The sequence below is a fragment of the Triturus cristatus genome, chromosome 2_1 (assembly GCF_964204655.1).
Source record: "Triturus cristatus chromosome 2_1, aTriCri1.1, whole genome shotgun sequence".
Lineage (NCBI taxonomy): Eukaryota > Metazoa > Chordata > Amphibia > Caudata > Salamandridae > Triturus > Triturus cristatus.
This window is the reverse complement of record NC_140581.1, coordinates 463,371,701-463,394,959: the sequence shown is the minus strand read 5'-3', so window position 1 is coordinate 463,394,959 and position 23,259 is coordinate 463,371,701. Positions and strand designations below refer to the sequence as shown.

General features: G+C 43.9%; 1 protein-coding gene across 4 annotated transcripts in view; it reads left to right on the top strand.

Moving 5' to 3' along the window:
* The window catches only part of IQGAP2 (IQ motif containing GTPase activating protein 2), a 1,048,054-nt gene that overhangs the window by 773,757 nt on the left and 251,038 nt on the right, over window positions 1-23,259 (top strand). For 2 of the 4 annotated variants that reach the window (XM_085632282.1, XM_085632284.1), the window contains 2 exons: window positions 16,822-16,912; window positions 18,756-18,923. In XM_085632282.1, coding sequence (XP_085488408.1) covers window positions 16,822-16,912; window positions 18,756-18,923 — 259 coding nt within the window. Of the gene's footprint in view, window positions 1-16,821; window positions 16,913-18,755; window positions 18,942-23,259 lie in introns of all 4 variants that reach the window. The other 2 variants (XM_085632281.1, XM_085632283.1) reach the window with 1 other exon arrangement.

Below are 23,259 nucleotides of genomic sequence, written 5' to 3'. Positions count from 1 at the left end.
GTCAAGCTTAGGCTAAGGCCACCACTCCAGTGGATGTTTCCAAATAACCTCGGACTTTGTGTCTGTGTGATTTACACTTCCACATCTTCTTCACTGCACTATTTATCACTACTTTGAAGACGTCTCAGTCCGGTCTCTTCCTCTGATATTTACAATCTAACAAGCGGTCGAGAAGGCCCTTTATTGCAATGCAATAGGTCTCGCATTTACGAGAGTTCAAACTATTAGTATTGTAACTGACATTGCCTTTTTTTAGGTTTTGAAAACCCAAAACCTGAATAAAAGGCATTGTCAATTAGAATGCCAGTAGCTCAAACTCGTGTAAATGTGAGACCTGTTGCATTGCAAATGCTTGTATTAATTTGCAGCCTTCTCTAGGACGTCCACTGGGCTGTCCGTGGACGGTTATACCAGCACGTTTTACTGGGAGAAACGTGAATCATTAGAACCGAGGTTCAGCAGAACAGCCTGGCCCTGAAGATCAGATGCCACTTGCAGGTGTGGAACAGGTTGAACAGGTTGTTGTGAGAAGAGGGAAAACAACAGTTTCTAAGGGACCGATATGGTTACATGAAACGGAGATGTTAACACTGGAGAATAGTACCTTCCCTGCATTCCGAAGTACTTGTAAGTGGGGTAGCCAGGTCTAAACAGTGTTCCACGCTGGTGATGGGGCAAGTGGGCCCGTCAACTCAGGAGACGTCACAAGCTAAAACATGCATCAGAAATTCGTCTTTTTTCACACTCATATCTCACACATACTTAAGGAGGAAATAGGGAGCCAAAAATAAGGGTGTCAAATTTTTCTTTCCAGCCAAATAGCATCTAATTACTGTTGTGTCTAGGCTGAAGAGCAGCTCACAGGCAACTAACAATTACTGTATGGCAAAGGATATGCAGGTAGTGGCGGAGAGAATGGGAGAGGGGGTTGGTAGGGAGGGGCTACATTCTTGTTTTTATTTTTTGTTAAATAGATCAAGGATAAAGTGGAAACTAACAGTATCAATTAATCGAAGAAGTTTCGTTTCCCACGTCGACTGTCATGCTTTAAAGTTCTCAATAAAAATCATGGCAAAAAAGGATATGGAGGAGGCAGTGATGTCAGAGAAGCTCAAGCCTTTTATGTCCTGCCCTCTCTCACTCCTCACTGAAGTCCACCACTGGGTTAAAGTAGAAAAATGAGAGCAAAGAGGCACTTTTTGTCTGCCCCTTGCAGCTTTTCACTATTGCCCTTTCTTTGTCTTGCATGGTCCTTCTCTCTTTCCACCATTTGCCTTGGGCAGGTGACCTACAGGGCAGAGACCTGGAGGGGGTCCGATTAGCTGCACTTTTATTGGGCAGGGTGGATATCATCACTTAGTCAAATGTATCATGCTCTTGGAGAGCAAACAATTCAAGGGAACGTTTCTGTTTTAATTCTAGATTGAAAATTTACTCTGCAAGATTCCCATCCATTTCTGGTGCTTCAAGAGTCCCTTGCATTGCTGAAACTACTAGATTCCCTCACATTGCATCCTCGTATTATCTCTCCAGTTTGAAATTGGTTGGTTTCGTGTCTAGTTTGTTTGCATGTGTTTGTACAAAAACAACCTCTCCATCGGGAGCGCGGGTTCATTTGAGGGAACTATGAGACACTGGACAATGGAGCAGAGCTGCTTTGACGTTGCATCCTCTACAGGAGCTGGAGTGGCCCAGCCCTGTATACACTGCCAAGCCTGCACAGTTCTCACACTGATTTCAATGATGAGTTATTTTAAAATGCCCCATATTCATGAGAACCCCCTCGAGATGAGGGCTTGAACACAGGCTGTTTCTAATAAGCTTAACCACTTTCTGTTTTGCTTGAATATAAGATTAAAAGTTTTAAGTTCATACAAATGCAACTCTCCCTCTCATTATACTGCAGATGGTTCACTTGGGATGGATTGTGACTTATGAGAAGCATTTGGAAACAAAGCATACCTGTATTGTCTGTTTGACACTTACCTTGAGCCAAAATCAGCTTTCCTGTGCTGTTCTTCCTTCCCATGCTCCAGTCACGTAAATATCACATGTTTATAATTGTAAGCCCGAGTTAGGTTTCGATGGTTTCATGTTACTGTTTCGTCCCATCAAACGTCTGCTTTATTCCTGCTGATGATTGGGCGCCAATCTTATGGTGGCATCACTCCCCTCCCTCCCCCCCCCCCCCCCCTTCAATGCCACAAGGCACCCTACATAACAGGGTCCTTTTTGATCAGTGTGGAAGGACAGCACTGTGGGACCATACAAAATGGCAATATAGTGTTATGTAGATCGTGGTTATGCTGGTAGGCCTTACCAGTTTAAAGTTGGCAGTAGTCCCTTCTCCATCCCAAAGGGTGATTTTTCTGAATGTAGCAAATATATGTTCTCCGTTAAACAGATGTCTGATAAGTTGATAATGTGCTCTGTCTTCTTTCAGGTCTTTGAAAACACTCCTTATTCTTCCATTGACATGACCTAGTGCTTTTGGTCTTTAAGTGACTATCCACATGGTTCTTTGCAGGCTGGAGTCTGATGCAGCTTTTGATAAATTGTCAGTGGTAGTGTATTTTGGCCATGTTCTCAGATAGTTGGCTGTCTTATTCATTGAGCTGTAGTTTTATAATGTTGTGTATAAAGTTAAAGACCATCTACTGAGCCGATTGACATCCCGATTGTGAGGCTGATGGAGATGTTTGTATCTTCCGAGGGAGGGTTGTTTGGTACCATGATAGACTATAATACACATCTAGAATGCTGGATTCCAATGTGTTCTGCTGAATGCTAGTCTGTAGCCCAACATGCTGGAAAGGGCTGTTGTGAGCGCATTGGTGTCCAAGAATATTGCATATCGCTGCTATTAGATATGTGCAAGATGGTCTATCCAATGTGCTCTATTGGAGATTCTTTGTCTGCCCTTCTATGCCACCGCATATAGTATTGGTGGCAGAGGTTTCTTGCATGCTTATAAGAATCTACAGAGCGCAAACCTAGACCATAGAGCAGTAGAGCGCTTCCTGTGTTTACACCAAAAGAACATTGTCACAGTAGGGCTACTAATCCAGATGGTGACATGAATAGAACCTATGAAACCTTTTAAGGACAGGGATCATGACTGCCTCTGTACATTTACAGTAGATAAGCGAAGTAAAACTTGAAACCTGCAGTCATTGTTGGCAACTTGAGGAATCTGTGCACAGTTTTAAAAGGCCAGATTTCATCTACCCCTTTCATCTGTTCCCTGACCGAGGGCTTCATTTAGACCTAGACAGAGGCTGTCCTACCATCCAGCTCTCCACACCACAATCATGTAGAAATGCCCAGAGTGAGTTGTTGCTCGTAAGGGGGACATGGTTGCTTGTTCCTCGTACACACTCTAACCGTATGTAACTATTGCGCAAATAATTCCATAGAATTCCCTCAAAACTCATATGGGTGAGGAATACACTCATGTACTGGAAGAAGGTAATCTAGCAGATTACTGATGCTTGCATAGCAACATGGGAAGGGATCTCAAGGATTCCCCAAGTGGACACACAACCCCGTTGTTTCTGGCTGCCTGCCCCAAGTTCCTTAAGGTGGGGCAGGGCCTTAGCAAGTCTGTAGTGCTAAGAACATGCTGATGTCCTCCACCACCCTGGCCAGCTGCCTCCATAATTGTGAGAGAAGACATCTGGTTACCTGCTTTGGAGATGGCAAGGCAGAGGAGACCTGCGTGGAGACTTCTAAGATTTGTGTTGCCACTTACGAGCGATGCTTAATGTTTTACCTTGTGCTGGAGGATGTTGTAGGTGACGCTATGACCTTGCACCATTCTGTGCACGAGCTGCCTCTAAGGGCATAGCGTAGGGGTTTGTTCAAGAGTTGTCTGTTGTTGAGTGCGCTGTATCAACCTTTACTTTCCTTCCTGCATGGCACCTTAGGAGCTTGTAGTTTTTACTATAAGGCATCAGTTATTTCATCAAAGGCTTTGCAGGAGGAGGGTTCTAGTGGGAAGGGAATATACCTTATTAAGCTGCAGAGTTTGGAACCAGAAGACCTGACTCTGCAGATCACTTTACACCCTGTGCCTTCATTGGAAGCACAAAAGCAGGTTCAACGCCAGGATTATACAGAATTTAAAAAATAGGAATAATTGTGTTTCGTCTGTTAGCACCTCGAGGAAACTTCGATCTTCGTATGCACTGCTCAAGTGTTGCTCATGCCACAAACCTGGCCCAGAGTCCTTCGGATCGCTTCTGCTTGACTGCTCCTTGTGATTTGGCTCTAGGAAGGACAACTCACCTGACATCGCTCCTGGGTGAGTCCATCTAGGTTCGGTCGGTACAAACATGCTTCTTACTGTCACAACGTGTGAATGGCTCCACTAAACATTCTGTGCTCAGACTATTTGCACACCAACAGCAGTACTAGAAAGTAGTGGATTTCCCCAGAGAAACATGCTGAATTTGCCCTGGTGTCATTTTGAAAACGGAAACATAATTCAGCACGTTTTCTGCCTTCAGTTTGCTACAACAACGTGCAGGCAGCGAGCGTCCTTATTCTAACATCCAGCTAGGAGCAAAACAAAGGCATAATCTAAAAGGGCCACCAGCCCACCTCTAGTTCAGGTATTATCCTTGTTTGAAACCATCTAACACCTGGAAACCAATGTAATGGAAGGAAACAAAGGCATGCAGCTTGCTGTCACTTGACAGGTACTTAAGAGAAACTATTGAAGGCAAGTTTGCAACTTTGTTCATCTCCCTATAAAATAGATGTGCTTGTACTCTAAGAATGCCTGACATCAGTCTGTGTTAGTAATTACACATATGTTGATCTATATGGCACCTGTTTTTTTTAAATCCTTTTTATAACACTACTCGTCCTAGTGCAGGGTGTGAGAGCGCTTTACATCACACACAGGCACAATAAATCATACAACTGTGCAAATCAGTTTACAAGAAATGTTACATAAGACAACGAGTTATAATCGGCAGGGATCACATACTTGTAGTCATTAAATGTTGAGATTGAAAGGGCGAGAGAAACACAGTGTCAGGATATAAAAAGTAACGTAGTGATTATGGTTGTTTATTACTTCCCAAAGGAAACCAATGTTAGAATAAGAACAGATTGAGAAAAAAACATTAAGGATCTAACCACTCGACTTAGTTTGCATACAGCTCCTTGATGCCAGTAAATAGATCACTGTGCTAGATGGGAAGGCTTGCAAGGTATGAACTGAAAGTAACAAAATGATCTGTGTCAAAAGCAGTAGCCCACTTACCTATGTAAGTAAAACATAAATCTGTGATCAACATGTTACGTGGTCTGCTTTACAGCAGGCGCATAAACCATCAATGCTACTTTGAGTTAATACTGTGACACAGAACTACATTAACCACTAGAGTTATTTTACCGCTATTATAATTCCCTGAAAATTACTGCAGAACACATTGATCTCTACAGCAGGTGCGTTAACCCTGTAAGATATTTTGAAATGCAGTCTCTTTGTGACCGATTAAGTAAGCTAGAACATCTTTACTGTCATATATGTCCTTATTGCCGATATCTTTGCAGCAGCCTTTTTAAATGCATCAGTTGACTAACAGGCTCTGCTTTTCAAGCTCTGGCACAATTTGACCTTCAATTTATGGGTTCCCGGCCCGGAGTAAACGTTTTCCAAATCCAGCACTGATTAACAGACCAGCAAGCGCCCATGCTCTTTTTCTTTCCCTGGAGACTCGGCAGCTGTGCCTTTGCTGTCTGGTTTCTTGCAGTGTGGGCAGTGCTTGCAATGGAAAAATAGAAGTGCAGGTGCTCTGTACCAGAGTACCTGCTTGTTTCTGAGAAGTGCCGGTACTCTCCAATTAAAAGTATAGCATTACTCTTGAGAAGTGCCGCTACTCCCCCTCTCAAAATAAAAAAGTGCCGGTACTCTCTACCGGACAGTACCGGCCCATTTAAAGCACTGAGTGCAGGAGTTCAGAGTAGCTGTCTGATGCTGCCTGCAGAGCACCGAGTAGACTTGTGAACCCCATTCGTTTTCGAGCTCACTGTTGACCTCCTAATTTGGAAAAAAAAAAGTGTTTTAAGAGATTTAATGGTATGTTTGAGCCCACGCGCCTCACGATTTGCTCACAGTCAATGGCGCATTGGACCATCCTTGCTTACCAAATGGTTCTGCTGCACGTTCTTGAGTAGGGTTTATTTTAATCCCATCTTTTCAGTGGTATCGGGGCAGTGGTTGCCTAAATTGTGTTGAATGTACATGGATGTATGTTTAACAGCATGCTTGGAGACTTCCACTGATTTAACCTTGGGATTACAAACTCTTGTTCAGGGTTGGACTCTGGCAGAAAATAGGCTCTGGCACCAAATAAAAGTGGCCCCCATTAGTGAATTAGATAGCTGAAAAAGTGGTCCACGTTTGTAAACTGGGGCCTTTTTGAACTTTTAAAGAAACACTGTAGAAGTGTCTTGCAAGTTATGGAAGACTGCATGGATTTGAGCTTGCTACAGGCATTGTTTGTTTTAATATCTGGGAAATCAACTGTAAAAACCAGCCAGCGGTCCATACAACAGGCCCACAAACAGCCAAAGAACTGGTCCGTACACTAACGTGTCAGACCAGCCCTTTAGACACGGACTGATCCTCTATAGGCTAGTCCAGCTCGGCTCTAGTTAGGAGGCATGAACACATGTAGAAACATCCATGCATCATCTTCACGATCTAGCCTTCGGCATGTTTTGTGTGCACGTTTCTTGCCTTATTTACCCGCCTTTCCCTCAACTTCACACTCTACCCCTACGGGCTCATGCAGAAATGAGTGGCAGAATGCTTCATAACCATTTCACTTCTGTATAACCACTGGCACAAATTAAGCACTGGGGTGGCACCACTGCTCCTCGTACACCAGTGTCAATTATGGCCAAACAGTTATATTTCAGTGAATAAGATCACAAACGGCCCTTGTGAGCGACACATTTTTTCTCCACTCCTGAACCACTGTTTAGAGAGATGCTGAGGGAAGGGGAGAAAGAAAATGGCAGAATGAGAGGAGGCTTCATATTCTCAGCAGGGTCATTGGGTGATTAAAATGTTTGAAGCTTCCAAACTAATTGATTTCTAAGCTAGTCCACTAACCTAGTTTAAACAGGATCATATTTGACCCACAGGGACATCTAGCCTCATTACTGTAGTTATTTTCCTCTCCAGGACCCTTGGTTTCCATTCCCTGGCCTCCATTGCCACCTTCCATTTTGCTTCCAGCAGATAAAGAGACTTCCACAGCCCAATTTGCCTGACTGACTAGCTGACACCCGGCTTCTGTCACTCTACCGAGGCATCACTTTGATACTTGTCAGTGTTTTGGGTAAGAATTACTGGGCTTTGCCTCCCCAAACACACGCTCTTTTAGCATCCTGTGAAAAATCTGGGACCTGCCCTTGGTTTTCTTTTCCCTGCCCCCTGGTAAAATTAATTTTATTCTTTGCATCTTCATGGTCAACATTCAACCCTCAAGCTGCCCCCTGTGCCCCAGCACTGTGCTGGCCTGCCTTCCAAACTAGTTGTGACCCTTGGTTGGCGGTCCAAGGGGCAATCCTGCAGAATCTTCGTAGTTTGATTCTTAGTCAACACACCAGCTATTGTCCCCAAACTTCCCTTTCCAACCCCAAATAACATGGTGAGCAGCAACATAGGGGAGCCACACTTTTGTAAGAATCATATTTGGCTGCATATACCATTTACTTTGAACAGTTGAGCAGTATATTTAATAAGCTAAGCAACACAAAGTGATAGCAGGTCCCACCAGTTTACTGATTTTCTTGGCTCCTCAGTCTCTGTTAAAGGAGAAGCAGACTTTTATTTGGAATCAGAGGATTTAGCAAGAGTTTGTATTCGGATTGTTCAAGAGTTTGAGTAATTGATAGATTGATAGAAAACATGTTGCCCCTGTTTTTCTGGATTTGCTTTAATAAATTATTGTATTCATCTCATATAAAATGATCTATAAGTGGGCCATTTATGCATAGCCAATACGCAGTAAATAACGTGTGGTCTTCTGCGTGGTGGTGTGATACGTGGATGCATAAAATGTCTCTGATTTCCTTATCAAAGACCACTTGTGACACCACTTTTTCTACAGATGGGATTTCACCTTCATTGGCAGGGTGCCCATGGGATTGGTTAAGCAGCGTGATGAATGCTGCATTGCAACCTGCACTGTGTGTTGTACACAAAAATTGAGGACTCTGTAGTCATTAACCACACTCTTTCAGAGCTGAAGTTATTTTACAGAAGCTGTCTCCATAATTTCCCCCAAGCCATGTTGCTGTGATTTAATATATCCTCTTGTGTTGTGGTATATTCCTTCAAAATGCTGAAAGTCGAAATTACTAATTTCCCATATGTGGTGAGAATCTGCAATCTTGTCTCCATATGAGTGTAAACAAAACTGATAATTGTGACTGTAAAGTACATGAGCAAATATGAACCAAAGGCAGGCATTTGCAAGTTTGTCCTTTAAAAATGGCCTTAGCTGTCTCAATAATTATTTTTCCCCATAAGTTTTTATATACATTCTACATACATAAAGGGACTTTTGGTCAGCAGGCTTCATCCATTGGAAGATTAAACTGCCATTCAGTTTGCGCTTCCGACCACTATACTATGCAGCATACAAAATGGGGCAAAAGGTGAGCCCACTTTACCATTGGCTCTCTTCACTTTGAGTGACTGCACAAAGTTTATAGACATTGTTCACACCCACCTAAAAGAAGTTCTTTTCTCTTCAGTGACAAAGCTAGTTCGATGTGTGCTTTTTATTTGTTTTATTATTTTAACGTTAAATACAGCCATTATATTTTTTCTGCAGTTTGGATGCCCAATTAGAAGGGCATTTATGTTTTTACCTGATTTTTATGTGACCTCTATAAAGAGTTTTAATGACATCGAGTGTTTGGTAAGGTTTTGAATTATTCTTATCTGTGTTATAAACATCAATACTAACACGCATTGGTAAATGCATTAGGTTTTGCCTATGTGATTAATAATGAGCTGTTTTTTGTTGTAAGTTGCATCTTGCTGAGTAGTTGTACATTATATGTAGGGCTCCAGGTTTTATGGTATTTATTTTTTTGCCATTTCCATCTGTATTTATCTACATTTATTTTTGCCACAAGCAAAAGACGATGCTACAGCTAGTATTTTTCCACATTTATTTAAATTGACAATGCACACATGGGCACACTTAAACTAGCGATTTGTTGTGGCTTTAGCAGTGCTTTAAATGGTCCGGTACTGAGTAATTTGAAAAGGGGAGTACCTGTGCTTCTCAGTTCTGCTATAAAAACACTTTAGGATATAGAGTACAAGCACTTATCAGGAGCAAACTTGTGCCAGCCTTTCTGTATTTCCATCTAAAGCCAGCTTGAAATCTGCTGCGTAGGAGGGCCTTTAGCCGTCGCTCTGCTCATTTTCAAGCACACACTCGTGCTTATGGCGGCATCCACCTTGAGGGAGCGAGCAGGGGCGCGCCACAAGCACGAGTGCAGTGCTTGAAAATGAGCAGACTGCTCTCCCAAGCGCGCGTGCCTCTCTCCTCGCCAACACATCCCGGCCACTCACTCGCTCCGCCTTCTCCGTCTTCTTTCTGCTCGCGCTTCTTGTCTTTCCCTCTCTTGGTTCAGTCTTTCTTCCCCTGCTATCTTATTACTTTCTTTTTCATGTTGAAATTTTCGTCTTTTTGCGTCTGCGCCCTTTTCTCTTTTTCTTGTTGTGCCCAACTTTCTCTTTAAAATTCGCCCCTCTGTTTACTTTTCGCCTCTACTCTACACTGGGAAGCAAAGGCAAGTTCCAGGGGTCCCAACAGGCCAGCCATGGGTGTCAGAGCAGAGGTTGCTTCTGCCACCCCTCACCGATTTCGATGGTATATTGGTTTAACTGTCCCACTTTCTGTTGCCTGCGCCACCCTTCAGAACTAAATCTACAGCGGCTGGCAGACCGTTTCTTTGTGAGTTACCTCGCCACTAAAATAGAAGTCAAAATAGACCAGCGGAGACTTCTAAAGCTGAAATAACACCCTAATTTAAATCACCTAGCCTTCAACTTCTGCTCAGGGCTTTGCCACGACATATGCAGATTAAGTAAGGGGAAACATCAACGTACATTATTGGAACAGTATTTGTAAAATCATGTAAATAAAATACAGAGCTGGTGATGAATCTTACCTGCACCGATTTCCAGACCTGATCGTCTGCGACCATCAGCTAAAGGAAACGCTCTGCGCTCTGAATAACGTTTAAATTACACATTAAGTGCATTCTTCAAATAACATTTTACCATAAAATGCAGACGTTCTTCCTTGTCCGTCCATTATTGCTGAGGTTTCCAGGAGGAATGCCACTCGGGAGTAGGAAAAAATCCATATGCTTAGAGCAGTGCGTCCGTTTCCCACTGCAGACGGCAAAGCTCACATCAGGCCATTAATAAGATGCCAAACGCTTAAGCCATGGGCTTTGACAACCATTCCGGCAGCGGCCCCGTGAGAGCTAAGGATCTGTACGGTCCATCGCCCTCCTACTACAGCCACTAACTAGAGCTAGAGGGCTTCTACCCTTGAAACTCTTGAAACTTAGGGCACAGCTTACCTTACCCCTACGCGCCTTTGTGAACTGGCATCAGTCTGTATTTCTCGCCTGGCTCCCAAGACAGTGTGTCTGCCCTCTCTTCTCTGGTTGTAGGACTGCATGTCCCAGCCGGTGAAGTAGATAATTCAGCGGTAGACCCACCATTTGGTTTATTCGATAGTTAATCCTCTGGAAACTGTTCGTACTACATATAAAGCTTTTTAAATAAACTACAATAAGGGAGGCTACAGCATGGGGTGAAAGAACAATAAAGCCTCTTTAACAAGTAAATGGTCTTCAAAAGACCTGTAACGTACTCCGGTGTGGCTGTGTGTCTGCCCGGTAAGGAATTTCCAGCAGCAGGAAGGGGGCATGGCGAGATAACTCTGGATTCGAGCACGGCAGCGTGGCAACATTTTCTAGTATTTTGCAGTTTTTACATATAAATACAGACAAAGGAAAAATTGTTTTTCGTCTGTATTTATACGTAAAAATCCGTTTAAACGGAAAACCGGGAGCCCTAATTATAAGTTACAGAAAGTCTGTTAAAGTGTTATGACGTGTTTATGTACAAACGGCAATATATTTTGCTGTTGCTAGTGGTATAGTGCAGGTAAGTAATAGCAAATTTTTCAACAAGGAAGAAGAGAAATAATAGAATTAATCGATTTAAAAGAAATATGTGTTTAGAGGAGTTGTGACAACTTTTGGGCCCAGTGCCACTGCACCATTCAAATCATGCCCCTAGTGCCTTCAAGAAAACAGATTTTGTGACTGCCTGTTTAGTAGTAAAATATAACAATATTTGGTGTTTAGAGGAGTTCTGACAAGTTTTGGCCCGGGTGCCACTGCACCTGCAGCACCATTCAAATCATGGCGCTAGTATCTCTAGATAACTGCACTTGTGACTGCCTGTTTAGTAGTTAAATTTAGAAACATTCTGCGCTTGGTGGGCCCCTAGAGCTTTTGGCCCCAGTGCCACTGCACCTGCTGCACCATTCAAATAATGACCCTGTCGTCTGCAATATAACTGCACTTGTGACTGCCTGTTTCGTAGTAAAAAATAGCAATGTTTGGTGTTTAGTGGAGTTATGACAACTTTTGGCCCTGGTGCCACTGTACCTGCTGCACCATTTAAATCTAGCCCCTTTTAACTGCAAGGTAACTGCATGCACAGTAGTGAAATATAGCAATATTAGGTGTTTAGTGGGGTGCCTAGTGCTTTTGTTCCTGGTGTGACTGCACCTGCTGCATCATTGAAATCATGACTCTGTTGTCTGCAAAGTAACTGCACTGGTGGCTGCCTTATAAGTAGTAAAATATACATTAACTCTTGTATACTAACTTTGTTTATGACGTGCAATGTTAAGACAACATTTAGAATTTGATCATAATGACCAAATAGATTAAGTTGTAAAAATCAATCTGATAATGTCTACAAAGTGCAAAGAAAGGTACTGAGGCATGAATAGGAAATGGCACAAACCTAAGTATAAAGCATCAGCTTTATACAACTAATTAATAAAAAGCAAGCATTCCCGCATACTGTTAGAAGCTGTCTGCCTTTCCGTTTGACAGTGAATGGGGCTTAAGCAGTGTGAACTGCTTTAATAGAAGTATTGTGAAGAAGCCAGGAGAAGTTAACAAGAAAAAAGTTCCACACAAAAGAGAAGGAACACAGTAATTCGGCCATGGGAACTGATAAGAGCTCCCTTTTAGGATGCATTAAATACAAGAGATGTCACAAGCACATTGCAAGCACTTTACATATTTTCATTGGGTGTTACAGTGGGAGCCACAGGCCCCCTGTGACCACTGCCAGCTCCCCTTGCGGGACCAAGACACTTTTACTGTAGGTGGGTGCCCCGGTTCCCCCCCCTCAGGCACCCACGATGGAGTGGTCATTGGGGTGCGTGGGAGGAGCCCCAGGGCCCCAGCCGGCTCCCCTTGCTGGAGCCGGCCACTTTGTTTACTGTTTCTAGGTGCCCACCTAGGACTCCCACAATGCAGGGGGTGTTTAAGAGCACAGAGGGAGCCCCAGGGCCAGCACCATACTGGGTTCTGGAGGGAGCCAGCACTTCCTCTTTGCAGCCTCAGACAGGACTAAAGTTGAGTTCCCTGTCAAGGCAGAGTGTGGTCAGGGTATGCCCACACACTCCCGGGCAGTGAACCAGTGTCCTGGGGGTAGACTTCCCGGGACACTGTACACTATTGCGGCCTGGAGGATGGGAACCCCTGGGCCGATATTGGCACTGGGAGCGGGGCTCGTAGCCCACTTCCCCTTTTAAAATAAATTTGGCCCCAGGGATGTGGTATCTGGGGCCTGGCTCAAGGCGGGGGGCTGCACGACCCCATCCCCTTGTTAAAAATGTTGGTTCCGAGCAATGTGGTCCACGGGGCCCAGGAATGACTCGGAGGGTGCTGCAGACCTCCTTCCCCTTCAAAAGTATAATGGCCCTGGGTGATTGTGTCCCCGTGCGTCTCAACGAGGCTCATGGAGGTGGGCCACGCACCCCCACCCCTAATTATTCGGTCCCAGGGGATGAGGTCCCTGAGGCCTGTAGAAGGCTCGGGAAAGAGGGCCACGCGCCCCCTCGCTAAGTTATGTTTTTTGACCCCCTGGACCTGGCCCACCCCGGGGTTCATCTAAACACTAAAAGTATGGCGGACACATTTTGGTTTGGGGGAGTACCGCGGGATCGAGTGAATTTATTTTGTAAAAAAATATTTTGACCCGGGGGGGGGGGGGTGGATCCCTGTGGCACCCCCTCCAAAAGGGCTAGGGGCCAGGGTATCCTTGCCTTTCCCCCTTATAACTGTTTTTAAAAAAACTCATTTTTACTCATCTTTTACTCATTTTCAGGACAGGAGACTAATTCCCTACAATCATGTCCCTAGAAGCTGTAGCAACATTTTCACCCGTGTTACAGCCAGCCTATCAGGACGCTCGCTTCCATGAGCCTTTCACTCCTGTGGGACCAAGATGGTCCAAGGGATACTAAAAAGCCCTATAGGCCAATCAAAACGCTCCAAAAAACTTTTTAAGTTGAGCTTGCAGGGCACTTGCAAGAGTCCCTCAAACCAACTCTCCAGATATACAAATATTTTTGTACCTTAATTTCTCAAAAACTATTAAACAGATTAATAGATTAACATCAAATCACAGAAAGCATGCTCTCTGTACCAAGATCTAGCTTCCTGCCAAAGATGGTGTAATTTCGTTCAGTAGTTTTTGTGGTGTCAATCAAATACATTTGGTTTCACTGAAAAAAACTAAAGGGTAAAGTGGAGTTTTATGTGGAGAAGATAGTAAGATTTTAACTTCTATTTTAAAAAAACTTGGAAATTCTGGTTTAAAACGGTAGTGTATTTTAAGTGAATTTGTATGGTTTTTCTAGTTTGTTAAAATCTTGCTACCTTCCCTGCATAAATCTCCACTTTAACCTTCATGTTTTTTAGTGAATGTCTAGGTTTTATTAACGGAAAGTAATATCTTATTACAATATGTCTGTGGCCAACTACCCTGCAGGCACCCAACCCCTCGCCGCACACTGTGGCTATGTCCTGTGCCCAACCCCCTGTTGGTGGGCAACCACCCATGGACGCCCACCCCACATTTCTTTTTTCCAGTCCAGCGGGAGTCACTTTGGAGTCAGGGGGATGCACCAGCTCCCACGGAACTCCAGCTGGAGTGCACAAGGGCAGTGCTGGCTGTGACAGGATCACGGTGCCCAATATTCTTTTTTTTTTTATATATATATATCCCTGTTTACCCCCCGCAAGATCCAGGGGGTTAGGGTACCTGTGCCATGCCCCCTAATACCACTGGGACCGAGTCCTGTAACGGCGGCAACAAAATTTTCTTTAGGTTGCAGCCAGACAAACAGAACTGTGGAGCGGTTTCTTTCCCACGGGAGCAAGCCAGCTATCTGGGAAAAAAGCCCCCTCAGCCAATTGAAATGCTTTGTTTTTTTAATATGTGGTCCTGCGGGACCAACTGTCAATATGTGTGGAAAGTTTCAACCTCAGTTTCTCATAAAATACTGAACAGATTTAAACCAAATCACAAGAAGCATAATTTCTGATTTAAGATATAACGTTCTGCAAAGTTGGTATAATTTTGTTCAGCCATTTTTTCTGTTTCATGGTCTGATGTTTGATAGGGAAAATGCATGGGAGGAAAAAGCATTTTGGGACTCCCTCTGTTTTTTTAATCACCACTTGACTGATCACTCCGAAACTTTTCTGGAAGGAGCTGAGATGGATGTACTTTTTTTTGTTAGGTTTTCTGAAGATTCGTCAAATGGCACCAAAGTTATTAGCAAAAAAAAAAAAACACTCATCCAATTCTGACTCACCTAGAACCACATGGAGGCGACTGCCATTGTGTAGTATGTGTGTGTGTATATGCATATGGATGTGTGTATAGAGTGGCACTCAAGAGTATGGTGCAGTAGTAATTTAGATCTGCATGGTGTGAGTGACAAGCATCAGCACGCTTCGGCTGGATGACAGCCTTGTAGACCAAGCAGCATGCTGAAATAAATTACTACAGCACCATACTTTGACTGCCGCTCTTTACTGGATTAGTAAAGTTTTGTGGAATTGAATGGTGTTGGCAGCAGTCGCGCTGTCATAGCGGCACCTCTGGCGATTAGGAAGTGCGCCATCAACCGCCTTGTTCATATGGAATAGATAGATACATACAAATATACCTCAATGTATTACTCTGTAAGAACAAGAGTCACATGCACTTGGGATGAAAGATATCCAATAATTTATTAAAGGTGCGCCAACGACCTTGATCAAGATTTAAATCCTTTTCTGCAGCAGGAGCCATGCAAAACCCTACTTTTCAATTGTTTGAAACTTTGTTTCAGAAGCACCTCAAGACAAGACCCTGCTTTCAATCCAAGCTATTCTACTTGACGTTCTTTTTTTCAAGTAATATCCACCAGCATTCTGTAAAGATCAAGGTAATAGTCTTTCAAACTAGTGAGGACTGATCCAAAGTTTCTTTATTAAGTCAACAGCATCATCGAAACCCCAACACGCCAGCAGCCAGAAATGGATCAGCTCTGTTCAGCATGGCCGCCCCCTCATTACATTCCAGGGATGAACCGGTGGTTACGGAATACCGCATCATCACCTGGTTGCAGAACACCGCATATTCCTCTTCTCTTGACCACAGAACAGTGATTGCACAATGCCCACTTCAACTGATTAGCAAAAAGCTTTTAAACACCCACCTGGATTTGATCTCAATAATGCAAACGTCAATAATATGTAAATAATTTGTATAGTTTGAACCTGTCTTTCCCAGTGCTTTTCACATGCAACTGTTTCTCCATTTATTGTTCCAGATCCGCTGATTTTGTGCCACAAAGTGCCACAGAGTTTCATAGGGTTTGGGTGAAGGTGGTGGAAATGAGGAGTACATTAATAAAGAGGGCAGTACAGTTGTGAAATCCAAGCCACTCTGGGCAGCTGCCCCACAACCCTCAGTGTAATCAGTGCCAGCTTTACCGCTGGTGGCGCCCGGTGCGACAATCGCTTTTGGCGCCTGTCCCATGACCACCCCCTCGGTTTCTCTCTACCACCTGCAAAAGTGCCTCTCATTTCTCCTATCATAAAATATTGCTAAACACAGCGCCCCCACTGAGGTCACAGCGCCCCCCTCCACAGGTCAGCGCCTGGTGCATCTGCACCCGCACCAGTTGCACTGCCCTAAAGCTGGCCCTGAGTGTAATGTTTCATTAGAGGCTGTAATCATTGTGGTCTGTTGTTATGGAGTGATTGGGTCTGGATTTGCGCGTCTGTCACCGCGAGACATCAGAGTTTTGATTGTTTCGCTTGTGCACTGAATTGTAAAGTCTGTGATTGCTGTGGTTGGAAGTTTCGAAGCTGTTGGGAGCTACTGCTTACAATAGTCATGTGTTGGAACTGTTGTTGAACTGAATGTGTTGTGTTATGACTATTGTATATGAACCATCAACTAAAGCATGCCAACAACTGAAGATTCTAAATATTCGGTAATGTTGATTTCTATGGAAGGGGTGTCGCTGCCACAATAGCCCTCAATACAAGTCAAGGCGGTATCAATGCTGAATGATGTTGATAACAATGTACACGCTAACACAAGACTAGACAAACGAGCGATTGTGGCCAGTGTCTCCTCTTTGAACTCTTGTCCCTCTTTTTCAGGAGTCACACGATGAATCTGCAGTTTTGTGGCTCGATGAGATCCAGGAAGGGCTCCTTGATGCCAACAGGAATACAGAAGAAGCAGCAAAATGTAAGTCTGTGTTTCTTCACCCTCCATACTTTCACGGTGTGAGATTTAACTACCGTGTCCCCGAGCTTGACACTGTGACTTTGGTGGGTTTCAATGCATTGGGCCATTTAATAATGATGTAAATACTAACATCACAGTTATTTATTCATCATATTTTCAAAATTCATTGATTTTTTTTTATATAATTGTTTATAGAAAAATATATGGTATGCCGGCAGGATCTGTGGGGTAGCTATTTGACGGCACGTTCGACCGGCACTAGACACTAGGGTATTAATCTTGGCATTACGTTTTACTTTTCCTGCATGAGGGCCGCCGGGGAAGATTCCATGATATACTCCTTTGCAGAAACCTCGGTTCCCAGTTACACTATGGAGATATTTCCATTGCAGCATTTTCACAATGACTGAATGCTGAAGTAATTTTTATTGGATTAGCTGTGACTATATTTAATCCTTTCTGGACACATCCTCCCCGTTCCTTTGTATCTTCATTGTGGCCCTATCTTTAGGTCCCTGGATCCTCTATTTTATACGTATTAAAACCCTTGGTGTAATTTCATTGTACCTACGTTTTGTATCCATCTCATGCCCTTCACTGTGTATTGTTCCGGAGACAGTCTTTCGAGCCCTGCTTATACACTATACTATGTGTATCTTGAATGTTGATGGCTATCACATGGCCACAAACTAAAATGATGAAGTCTGCACCCTGATGAAGAAAGTCTCAAGCAGTGGCATTTCCAAAACATACGTCGACGCTTTCACCTTTGTTTTCATATTTGTTTTCTGTATAATGTTATTTATTTATGTAGTTTCTTAGTTTCATATTGATGTATTAATGGTATTTAGTCTTGGTCTATTTGTTAGTTAGTTGGTCATCTGTATAGCTTTGTCAATTCGCTCTTGTTTTCAGGGTTCTGTGTCACGTGATTATTTGTTCATTGTATACATGAATGTTATTTATTATGCGTTCACACTCGTGTATCAAAAATATTTATGCATACCATATATTTTTCTAAAAAAATTACATAAAAAAGCAATGAATTTTGAAAATATGATGAGTAAATAACTGTGATATTCGTTTTTCTGTGGGTGACATTTTTATGTTTGCAGTTATTGCCCATTTCAATTGCTTGTAGTGGGGGTATTCGTTCATGTTTCTCATTGCATTCTCCCTGGATTGGAATTTCCCCCAGAACTAGTGTTGTCAGGGCCCCTCTTCTGTTTCTTTGCCATTTAATAATGATCCCTCCATTAATGATAGCGCTCGTCTGCAGTTTACATACTCAGAAGAATGTCATCATTAACCCAATTGGGGTGCTCCTGGTTTTTGATGCGACAACGACAAGAGAGTAACTGTATGAGCTTATATTTCCCATTGCATCCCCACCTTCAGATCTATAATTTCCCAATTTTGAGAAGCAAATATCTTTTTGGCTTTTTCTTTCTTTGTCACAAGACTTCATTCTGCCTTGCGTAGGTCATTGTGTTTTTTTATTGCCAGCTCATTTTCTTAGTCGCTATGTCTGCTTTTCCTCTGTGTAAAGTTGAGGGTACTTGGGCGCATTTATATCGATAGCGGCTTTTGACATTTGCTACACATGGAGCAATATGACTCGCCATAACTGCTGCCATTGAACACACTTACCTACATTTGTTATGTTCAAACTAGTTTGGAGAAGAAACTTGAATCGTCTCTTGGTTGCTTTTACTTTACTTTAAATTTTGAATAAAATGTCCTCAGTGTGTTCAGACCTTCAACAAGATATGTCGGATGTGTTGCTCTTTTGCTTGTGTTTATTTAATGCTTAACTGACTTTGGGATGGTCTTCATGATTTAGGGTCTGTCGGTATTGCGGAGGTTAATCTGGCTTTGGAAAAAGGTGACCCAGAGCAGACACTGGTCGCCTTACAGTCTCCACACCCGGCTTTACGCGGCGTGATCCCGGAGTGCACAGAAACGTACCACGAGAAGCTCACTGAAGTCAAGAGACGGAAAGCAGAAGATGGTGAAGTTAATTTGCTGAGTTATTATGCTTTTATTGAATCTACCTGTGCCTCTTTTGGAGGAAATGTGTCTGTATTAATTTAACTTATTCTGCATAAGAACATTGGGATGTTGAGACCTTCTTTGAAGACCGTGGAATAGTTATGGGCTTATAATGGCTGGTAGAACCCCAAAGCTCCAGCATTCCAATATTCGTCTTCATGTTTCTTGCTCTTTAATTTAGAACATTCTACCCTTAGTGGGTGGAATGTTCTAATACCATGATAGCCCTTCTGCCTTGGGCTATACCGGTTTTTAAAGGCGCTCTCCCTCGTTATAGGTCCTTGCCTGCGGCTCTGGCCTATAACTCCGGTCCAGAGCCTTTACCAACCGGTATTGTTCTCGGCAGCGGGCTGTAAGGCTACAGCGACCGTCTGCATGGATGTATTTTTCCTCCTGAATTACGTTTCTCCTTCATAACCAAGCTCTCTGGTTTGTAGGTTGACCCAAGGCATTAAGATATTGATCAGAAATAATAGATGAGCCTCAATGCCACCTTGGCAGAACTACCAGATTGTGTGGCTTTAGTAGTTTATGGTGTATTTTTCATGGAGTTCTCTCCTTACTCACTGTGCTTATAGCTCCAACCAGTGATAGCGATTGAACGTTTTGAAAGTAAATCATTTAGAAAGAAGATGGTATAGGCCCAGCATCATTAGTACTTTCTACAACTATAAGCCACTGGCACTAAGAGCACCTCCCATTTCACTTTTTTCTTCTGGATGGACCAGACTGATTCATTATTATTTCTTGAAAGAGGACCCTGCATACCCCTGTGTAGTCAAATGGTAACTTTGTTGAACAATGTACTTTGCAGAAGTAAAGAACAGATGGAAGGCCAGCTCTGTAGGTAAAAGGGGTGTCCCAAATTTAATTGCTAGGGCTTCTAGTAGAAGGAGTGCTGGTGGAAACCTAGAGTGCTGTGGCCTCAAGACAAAATAAATACAATATTCAGTATACATTTAAACTTTTAGACCACTCCTTATAACATTCCTCCACGTAATGTCCCCCTGGTTGGGGTGAAGGTCTTCTCTGCAGAACCCATTCCCTCACAGGGTTCTGTGTAATCTCCAAGAAAAACCAATTCTGATGAGATCTTGTTATAAAACAGTTTCCACAAATTAGTAAAAATGAGCAGCATTGACTAGGTTCTTGATTCAAATCTGATGAATAATTTCATCTGGAAAAATATTTGTTTATTTTTTCTGTGGATCAGGCCGAGCCCCTACTTTGCATTTTTTAATTTTGAGGGGGACCTTTCCACTGACCCACTGTTTTCCTCTGACCTGCATCCTCTTCTGTCTCTGTAAATTGGTTTCTGTCATGCTGTGCTACCTCTGTGTTGTTTGGAGCCTTCTGTTTTGTCTTTCCCACACTCTGTGCAGTCAGCTGCACTCTCTACCTCTTAACTTTCTCCTCCTCGCTACACTTTTTGCTGCTCTTTTCCTTCTCTTTGTGTCCTGCTGTGTGTTTTGTTTTTCCTTCCTCATGTGGTCCCCATGTGTTTCCCAGCTCTTTCCCTTTCTACCCTAACCTCCTTATTGTTTATGCTTATCCAGAGTTCACCCTCCATTCTCTTTCTCAGTTTCTACCTTTGGTGTAGGCCCGAGTAGAAACAGAAGACAGACTACTGGCAACCAAAACCTTAACATGTTTTTCCTGCTTTTAGTTTCTTTTCTTTTATACAAACTTCCAAATCTTGTAGGTATATTTTATTGCTAGTTTAATCAGCAGCTTAGTGAACACCATACTCTAGCATTCTAAGCAGGGTTTGCCACTGTCGCTGATGAGCTGGTGAAATTGATTCCTTTTTTTTTTTTTTTACATGTTTTTATTGAAGAAAGTATAGTACAAAACATGTTGTTGCATCACATTCCGACCTTGGTATATGTAACACCACAAGGCAGTATCACCCTTTACAAATGAGCTGGAGAACATTCCGTCCACACCAAGGTAGTCATCTTGTCTGCTTCCATCCCCTAGGGGGAGGACCAGGTCAGCGGCAACCAAACGTACCCATTGGCACAAAATGCATGTGTTTGTACATCAAACAAAATGGTAAACTAAAAGAAAACGAAATGGCTGAAGCGGGTCTCTATGACAATACCCCCCGAAAGACCAGCCCACACCACGAGGGAGGGAGAGGGTGAGCAGGCAGAAGATAAAAAGGGGGAAGGATGAGGTGGGGGCAGGATAGAAGGGGGGTGGAATGGAGCAGCAGTCTCACTCACCGCATCAGCGAGCTCACCAACTTGTCACCCAAATTCATACCTTCACACATCCAGGGTTATCCTGGGGTGATCTCGTACACATCTACAATAGGATCATCCCTCCCGGATCCTGGGTGTCCATGGGGGAATCACCCTCCAGCAGCCCTACCGCAGCCAGGCCTTCTAGCATACCCTCCACAGCTCCAAGTTTCTTTCTGCATTCTCATTTGTGTGCACTGCTCATAATCTTCTTTCCTCTGCCACTCACCATACGCGCATGTCTGCGATTCATTTTCGGATGGTTGGTGGCCTGGGGTGTGTGCAGTGAATAGCTATATGCCACTTAGCAAGTGCCAGCATGGCAAACCTGTGCCTCATCTTAGCCCCTGTTTTTGGGGTCACGAGCACCCCAGCAGACAGTGTTTCACCGAGGTGGCCATCTGTACGTGTGACCTCACGCAGAGCCCCAAGGTCCCCGCCACAGTATCCCTGTAGCTTGCTGCATACCTATGTCATATGGAGAAAAGTCGCCAGAGCTGTCCCACATCTAGGGCAGGCAGCCGATCATGACATCTTAATCCTATGAAGCCTTTGAGGTGTCAAATAAGTGGGATGGAAGTGGTAAAACTGGGTGAGTTTAAACTGCGCATTACTAGCCACCTCCCTGACCCGTACGCAGGGTTTTTTCCTGACACCCTCTGAAAGCGGCTTGGACAGGTCATCCATCCCAAATCTTCATCATGTCTATCTGGCAAACCCCCCTCAGGGCTTTGTAAATACAAGATATAAAACCCCTAGTGGAGCCGGGATCCAACAGAAGTTGTAGCGGCCGGGACTCTGCAGGCTCCGCTTGGAAATCAACCCAGATCTCTCTGGCCATACGGGAAATCTTTGCTTATTACAAAAACTGGCCCTGCTGCAGCTGAAACAGATCCTGCACCTCCCCCATTGTGAGGAAAGTGCCTTTCAGGTACAGATCTCCAGCCATAGTACTGCCTCCCTCGGACCACTGGGTCATATTCATCATCGTTTGTATCTACCTATAGGGTCACTGCCAGCTGAAAGGTGGTAATTAGCATATGGAGCCCTTCGCAGGACTCGTATGACCTACTGCTCCCAGGCCTTAGTCACTTGCTGAACAGTAAATGGGCAATCCCTCCAGATGATCCCCCTCCTCCCCCTGCATGATATGTTGTGGGAGGGCCACCCTAGCTCCCCAGCCTGCTATCAGTGTCTTCTCCTCATTTAGACAGTCCGTCTGCCACTGTTCTGTGTACTGCAGCAGCCCCTCAAATAGTAAATCTGCAGATCCGGTAGCCCAAATCCTCCCAGCCCCGTGTCCAGCTTCGGTATGTCAAACTTTACCCTACTCCTCTTATCACCCCACACTAGGGACACCAAGTGACTATTCAGCTTAGTAACCATGGATCTGGGAATACAATTCATGGCATTCTGCAGTACGTACAGGCATCGCGGCAGCAACACCATCATGCAAAGGACCACTCTACCTATCACAGACCAGGGCAGGCAAATCTAAAAGCAAATTGACGCCTCTAGTGTTGCCACCCACCTGTATACACCACGCAGCCATGTCCTGGCATAGCCAAATCACCAAAGGTTCCATCGCCATAACGAAAAGAAGCGATGACAAAGGGCATCCTCATGCCCCTCTAAATGTGGAGGCACTCCGACTCCTTCTGTCTGGTGCGAACATGCTCAATCGGCTAAGTGTATAATAATCGCACCCAGGACAGAAAAACTGGCCCCAATCCCATCCTTCTCAGCACCGGCCAGAGATACTCTGTGTCAACCCTCAACATGGACAAAGGCCAGGTCAGTGGGATCCCTAGCAGGCTTGGGGAATCATAATAATCTGGACACCCTGCATTGATTGCGGCAAGACCCCACAACTTCTGGACTCTTGAAGAGTCTCCAATAAGTACGGGAGCAGCAACTCAGAAAACGTCTGTCAATGTTCTACCAGAGCCCACCTGGGCCCGGCTCCCTGCATTGTTCCAACTCCTGCTTCCTTCAATTCCTCCACCTGGAAGTCTCCCTCCAGCTCTTTCTACTGCTCCTCCGTAAAGC